The 7,497-nt window shown below is 46.5% G+C and overlaps 1 protein-coding gene across 1 annotated transcript; it reads left to right on the forward strand.

Moving 5' to 3' along the window:
- Positions 1-1,987: 1,987 nt before the first annotated feature.
- On the forward strand, positions 1,988-7,303 carry LOC106816443 (ubiquitin carboxyl-terminal hydrolase 16-like). Its single transcript, XM_014821063.1, has 5 exons — positions 1,988-2,066; positions 4,330-4,509; positions 5,705-5,904; positions 6,613-6,832; positions 7,059-7,303. Exons 2-5 carry the CDS (start codon positions 4,362-4,364, stop codon positions 7,301-7,303), a joined length of 813 nt encoding a protein of 270 aa, XP_014676549.1. The 5' UTR covers positions 1,988-2,066; positions 4,330-4,361.
- The last annotated feature ends 194 nt before the right edge of the window (positions 7,304-7,497 follow it).

The raw sequence follows: 7,497 nt of genomic DNA on the forward strand, positions 1-7,497 counted from the left end.
TAGGCATTCATCTGAAGAAGACGGAGGATAAGAGAGCGAAGGAGGCTGAGAAGAATCTGGGAGGGTTCGGAGATGTAGCGTCGATCCTTGCTCGCCGAATCGCTGTGGAGTATTCCGACTCCAGCGAGAGCGAGAGCGAGTACGACGACAGCGAGTGGGACGACGACGGCGACGACGACAAGTGAACGCTTGTGCGAATACGACGACGACGGCGACGACGACAAGTGAACGCTTGTGCGAATACGACGATGACGGCGACGACGACAACGTCGACAAGTGAACGCTTGTGCGAATACGACGTTGTCGTCGTCGCCGTCATGGTGAACGCTTGTGCGAATACGACGACGACGGCGACNACGGCGACGACGACAACGTCGACAAGTGAACGCCCGCGCGCTGGAGCGAGTACGACGACAGCGAGTGGGACGACGACGGCGACGACGACAAGTGAACGCTTGTGCGAATACGACGATGACGGCGACGACGACAACGTCGACAAGTGAACGCCCGCGCGCTGGAGCGAGTACGACGACAGCGAGTGGGACGACGACGGCGACGCCGACAAGTGAACGCTTGTGCAAGTACGACGACGGCAACGACAAGTGAACGCCACTTGCTGATCCCAATGTGACGACAGCGAGTGGAACGACAATGACGAGTGATTGAGCGCCATCTGCTGGCACACACGGGTGGTGGCGCCACCGGCAGCGACGACGCGCGTCTTTTACTAGAACGACATAATTAACCGCGTGATCGACGATCGTATTTAAAGGAATTGATTTTTTATTAATTAAATAACCATCGTTTAGAGTGAAGCGTAATTAGTGGTTAACGAGTGGTTAACGAGCGGTGTATGGTGGGTGGATTGAGGATGCGTGGTGGGGAGTGAGAGGGTTGTGATTAGATCAAAGGTTCGTGATTTACATCGTTAAGGCCGTTCATCGTTAATTTATTTAATTGTGTTAGGATCCGCTTTTTAATCGTCCGCATACGGGGGTGGAAATTAAAATATTTAATAAACCTTTTTTTTGATAATTGTTGCAAGTCGTCCCAAAATTCGGTTGTGAAATAAAGAACAGTTGACTTGTGCGTAAAATCGCGTTTTTGTTTTGCTTTATTTTTCTTTAGACTAGTAATTCTAGACCACTGCTCGCTACAAGGTCGGCCGAAGATACTTATCTTGGCTCGCAACGGGAACCAGCGACGCGAGCGCTACATGCAAAATTAGTATGGGAGAAGTTGACCGTAGGCTGCAACCAGTTTTTAAAAAAAAAAAAAAAATCTTTATTGCATGAATTCAGATACAAATACATGTACTGACAACAGTTTTTTTTCATGGAGAAAAAATCTGATAAAAGCAATAGTGTTGAGTAGTTAAAATAATAAAATAAAGTATTAGTTTTACGTCAGATGATTAAATAATTTAATGGGATCTCTAAATCGAATCGGACTTATTAGCATCAATTTAAGTCAGGTTTTACTATGATCATCTCTCGCGGCAAATACCCCTCCCCATTTTAAGAGTGTACGATCGTCCGAAGAAACTTCTCTTGGCTAGCAGAAGCAGCCAGCGACGCGCGCTCTATTCCATGTACTTTTGCATGGGTGGAGAATTGTGGCGGGATGCTGCAGCGAAAGTTAATCTTTTAGATAAAATTTGATTAGGTAGATTACATGAGCATGGGCACATGATTACGTGAGCAAAATAATTGTGTGCTGTCCAGTGGCACCTGCTTTGAAAATTTTGGGGTTAGACCCGGTGTGCTTTATATCTTAGTATACTGTTCTTATATACTGTTGTTATTATATTATTGTTAATTAATTAATTGTGCAATTAAATACAATTTTGGCACCAGTACAGTCTTGAGTCCAAAGAAGAAAGAACTGCTTATGAGAAGAGAACGTCGATGATTTCTGCCAGATAATTACCATAATATGCAATAAGAAAAAGTACGATTTCGGACGATAGATGGCGCTGCTTGGTGCATGGTGCATCGACCTGAACTCTGGTTGCGGACATTGTACAACGACTGTACTTCAATAACGTAATATCTCGTTTCTCAAACGTAAGTATTGCCTCTCCGTCGATCCAGCTTGGCATCTAGTATTAGTTGGCCTTATCATAGGGTTGAGAAATTATGTGATGGCATGCGTGACTTTGCGCTTAGTTGCTTCTAAATTAATGACATATAATAATGTATTGCAACTGTATCAGTGACAGTGTATGGGGGCCCCAAGAATCCTCCAGACCGAATTATCAATCGTACGAAAGACCCCAAGTCTCGTTTCCTGTTCCGGCTAAACCTTTCATAGCTCTATCTAACCTGTATAATACAGTCGTTATGTTCCGCACGGCTACACTAATCCACTAACGCCTGTAAGCGAGCGCCGCGCCAGGGGTGTCACTTTCCCCCGGGCGTAGATGGAGGGTGACGCTACGTGGCAGCACTAACCCTAACCCTAACCTCTGCCCTAACTCTGACCCTAACCCTGATCCTAACACAAGTGCAGCCACATCACGTGACCCTCCATCTACGTCCGTGGGAAAGTTATTCCGCCGCGCCAGCGGTTCGCGAGCCTCGTTATCGATCGGTGTTTGACTTCTGGCGGGGAATCTGATTAGCGGCGAGCAATCGAGCGTACAGAAGTAAATACGGCAAAACTTCGCCCCAGGCGAATACCTGATGAATGGAAACAATCTAGTTAATGGCTTTGGCAGAAGCGTGCACTAATTGCAGTTATAAATTCAACTTGAATAACTTGAGAAATGACGTCGGGCAAAAGCCTGCTCGCTGATTGGACGACCTAATCACAGTCGCTGCGACCTGCTCACTCATTGGCCGGTCTGGCTCAGTCAGCAGCCAGCCACTTTCATATAGTAAGGGGTTAACGCTCTGGTGAGTAGGCCCTCTAGCGGCTGTTACGATCAGGAGCGGTAATCATTAACGTTAAGCTCCATTGACTGGGTTAGTCCGAAACAAAATATAGGTGTGGTTATCGTTTCATGCCGAAAAAAAATTGGGTAGGTAGGTAGGGAAAACATTTTATTTTATTGAAACATTTTATTTACGAACCATGTCAGAAGGATGTGCCTTTTGAAGCAGGAACTGTCCAATTCATGTTTTTTTAATATTTTTTTTTTTAATTTTAAAGAAAATTGACAATAAAATGTTTAGGGTCGCTGGGAATAAATAGGGTCGGTCGGGAAACGGTAACCACACCTATATTTTGTTTTGGCCTTAGAATGGTGCGCATGACGCGCACTGACGCAGTCACACGTGACTCACACGTAATTTACTGTTACTTGTACAGGGTGCGAAATTAACGGGAGTCCGGTGTCAAATACTCCCTGATTTAATGTTGGACTCCCTGATTTGACATAATTATGCAGGAGTCCGTGTGACTCCCTGAAAATTCTGCCATACTAACGCTCATAGGGTCTATGTCCCCCAGGGTACTGCCGGAACGTACCCTGGTAACTATCTGATATGGTTAGGGTTAGGGAGTAGCAGTAGGCGACTTCCTAGACTCATTAGTGGAGTAGGCGAGGTACGGTCCGGCATATTAGATAGTACCAGGGTACGTTCCAGCAGTACCCTTGGGGACATAGACCCTCTCAGCCATACTAACTAGTTCGTTCCGGAGCACGGCTTCGCGGAATTACTGTATTTGTTCAGCTAATGTCCAAAGAAAGTTGGCAGAACTGCATGAATCTTAAAAATAAGCGCATGCGTTATTGTTAATATCTTTAATTTTGAACCTCAGACTGCGGACTCCCTCATTTTGCTGCGGACTCCTTCTTTTTGAGGGTAGGGATGGACTCCCTTGGACTCCCTTGTTCAAAAGTTAATTTCTACCCCTGCTTGTATATTGGTTGTGTCAATGGCTCAATGGTTGTCATCAGCACGAGTGTAGCCCAACCATTATATATTATCTATTCATTTATTTATATATATAATAAATGCGCGCACACTCACACACACACACACACACACACACACACACACAAGAATTTTTCCGCAGATTTTTCAGCTGCCATGAACATTTTTGAGATGAGCGTAAATTCGTACAGAAAGTCTTACAGAAATAGCTTTGTTGTAAAAAGGAGTTGAAATTAAAAGAATGGTGGTTAGCTAGCGCATCAGGAAACTGGGAAATGCCATGGGTTCATGTGCCTGGGGAAAGAGAGATTGAAATTTCGATTATAAAACACATTATTACGATCCTACATTCGTTGCAATCACGAGCTCTAGTCCTCTCGCATAATTTCGACTTGTTTTGAAAAGCACCAGTCGGAATCCGTCGTCTGAATCGTTGGCGTGGTTACAGGCGCGCGTTGCGGTGATGTCATAGCCGCACCGATGCGTGTGCTGGATAGTGGGCTGGAACTGCGCCCCGCCCTCAGCGCCCTCATGCCTCGAAACAAGCGAAAATTAAAGAAGTCAAAGTACAGCGACGCCTGCCCCTCCGACTCCTCGGACAGTGCTGCCACCTTGAGGCACCAAGCCGGTGAGTTCTAGGGGGCGCCGCGTGCGGTTGCGACCGAGAGCCGGATTTCGAGTTTTTTGGAATTTTTTTTTTATCGTTTACTGAATAATTGTCTGTATTGAGTCCATATTTATTTGTGCTAGTGGGTGAGTTGTGACTCTAGTAGGGATATAAGCTTAGCCCTGCTGCTGCCCTAGCTGCAGGCAGACTTTGTTATTGAATTTACATAGTGTAATGATGATAACTTAAAGTTTTGCCTTGAAGTTTCAGGCGGCAAACATAAAATCAGGCAAAAATGAATTATTTTAACAATAACATTGCACGTTTGTACTTGCATATATATAGATCAGGAGTAGATAATAGGGAATTCCCTGTTATAGGGGGATTCCCTATTATCTACTCCTGATATAGATATGTGTGTGATACTGATAGGTACCGAAAAATTGCTCAGGAATACGTTCATTCAAAGCTTTTAGACTACAAAGTACAACGTGAAAGTGTCGGGTCGAATGTTTCAAACAGCGTTTTACTTTCGCCGCACTGTGGCGATGTTGGGACGCATCTCTTGTTGCCATGCAGTGTTGCCAAGCGCTGACGGTCATGAAGGCTGCATGTGCTCATAGATATCATATAACACATGATATCTATAGCTGTGCTGGTTATACGAGGCTTGCGTCGACTCTCGCCGCCATGATCCAGAACCGCGGCGAAACGCGTTTTTCGAGTTGTTTTTTCGTGTTGTTTTTTCGTTGAGGGAATATATAGGCTTGATACATATTTTTACAGTTTTATTTTCAAAGCTAACGTTCACTTATAGTGTAGTGAGTTATTTACTTACAAGTCTTTTTACGGTGGTTTGTCATGAAAATGTGCGCAGGAATGCATCTGTAATCAAAATGTTAAGAGATAATTATTTACAATAAATAAGATATAAGGTATAATAATAATATAATAATGATGTTGATAATGATAATATTAATAATAATAATAGTCATGATGATGATGACGACAGTGGTGATGATGATGATGATGATGACGACAATGATGATGATGATGATGAGGATGATGATGATGATAATGATAATAATAATAAAAACAGTAATGATAATATTAATAATAACAATAATAATAATAACTTAATAATGATGATGATAGTAATATTAATAATAATAATAATAATATTAACGATCGTTAACAACACGTGTTCTGCGATCAGGCCCGGTGTGCCCGCATATTCCGAAGGCCGTTAACCTCGCGGCGATACGCAAAAACATCCGGCGTGCGATCGGAGCATGTCAGACGTGCAACGCGGCGACACCTGGTGGCGGAAGCGGAGGCGAGGAGCTCCACCTGGAGGCGGACGAGGACGGCGCGGCGACGACCACAGTGTGGCTGTGTCTGCAGTGTGGAAACCAGGTCAGTGTGCGACAGGAGGTATGCAGAGGGAGAGGGAGGGGGTGGGGAGCAACGTATTAGCCAGCGAGCCGTGCAGCCGTGATTTGCACGGTCAGTTTTGAAACTGCACGGCCAAAAAAAAATTAACATTTACCAAATTTTAAAATTCTCCCCCCCCCTAACCCCCAGTAAGAGGGGGAGGACCTCCTCTCAGACTCCCTGCCCCCCCCCCCGTAAAACCTACGACGGTCTTGGCTGAGACGCAAAAATTGCATTCCAATATTTTTTCTACGCTCCTACAATACTCATTCCTGGCTAATACCTTGCGACAGAGGTATGTACAGGAAGAGGAGGGGGTGGTGGGGGGAGCGAAAGGAGAGAATGGAGAGAGCGGAAGATGACGCGAGAGAGAGGGCGAGAGAGAGAAGGGGGGGGCGAAATAGAGAGAGAGAGGGAGAGACAGAGAGTGAGAGAGGGCGAGAGAGAGAAGGGGGGGGCGAAATAGAGAGAGAGAGGGAGAGGACGAGAGAGAGAGAGGGGGCGAGAGAGAGAGAGAGAGAGAGAGAGAGAGGGAAAGAATGAGAGAGACGAAGGGAGGAAGAGGGAGAGAGACATGGAAGAGGGATAGGAGAAAGAAAGGGGAGAGAGATTGCGATAAAGCAGGGGGATATATTATAGTCTCCACTGTCTCGATGTCGCAAATGTAGCGAGACGCTCACTTGTTCTCAGGGTTGCGGCCGCACCAGCAGGGGGCAGCACGCGCTGGAGCATTACAACACTCCGCACTCGGTCTCTCACTCGCTGGTGATCCACACGACCGCCTGGGCCGTCTGGTGCTACGACTGCGACACAGAGGTGGCGCCATCTAGCAGCCGAAAGCTGCTCGAATGCATCGAGTTTGTGCGCAAGCGCGCCGGCGTCGGCAAGACCGAGGCGCCTCCTGGTGGAGGTACGCGAACGTGAACGTTTATTTCGTTATTTTTTGTCCCGCGTCTTTTTCACTTTGCGTCTGGCAGTCTTCCGGAGTTTGCATCCTAGCAACGCTGGGAAGTCTTCTACTTCTACCATCATGCCGCCATCGGCACAAACCATCCTTGACCTCGTTCTGTGATCTCTCGTGACCTATAGGGCCACTCCCTGTAACAGGCGTTCCATTGTTTGTCGTCGTCTTCCAGACAGGCCCGGAGGTCGCGAGAACGACGTCGCCATGGCAACGACCCACAACAAGCCGGCGGCGGCCACGGCAACGACGGAGATTGCCGCGGATGCTGCTTCTGCGGCGGGGAAAGGGAAGAGCCGTCCGAGTCAGAGTCTGTCTAAGGTGAAGGGACTGTGTAACCTAGGCAACACATGCTTCTTCAACGCTGTCATACAGGTAGGCACGTGGCGACATCTGGCGGGCGAGATGTACGCTATCTAGTATGTTAGGAGTAAAGTAGTGGATAGATAGAGAGATGGGCAGATAGTAGAGATTTTTAGAGGCTTTTCTGTTACAACTTCCCACATCTCTCTCTCCTTCCCCTACATCTCTCACTCATCCTTCTCTTCCCTTCCCCTACATCTCTCACTCATCCTTCTCTCCCCTACATCTCTCACTCATCCTTCTCTCCCCTA

This window comes from Priapulus caudatus, unplaced genomic scaffold (assembly GCF_000485595.1).
Source record: "Priapulus caudatus unplaced genomic scaffold, Priapulus_caudatus-5.0.1 Scaffold1379, whole genome shotgun sequence".
Taxonomy (NCBI): domain Eukaryota; kingdom Metazoa; phylum Priapulida; class Priapulimorpha; order Priapulimorphida; family Priapulidae; genus Priapulus; species Priapulus caudatus.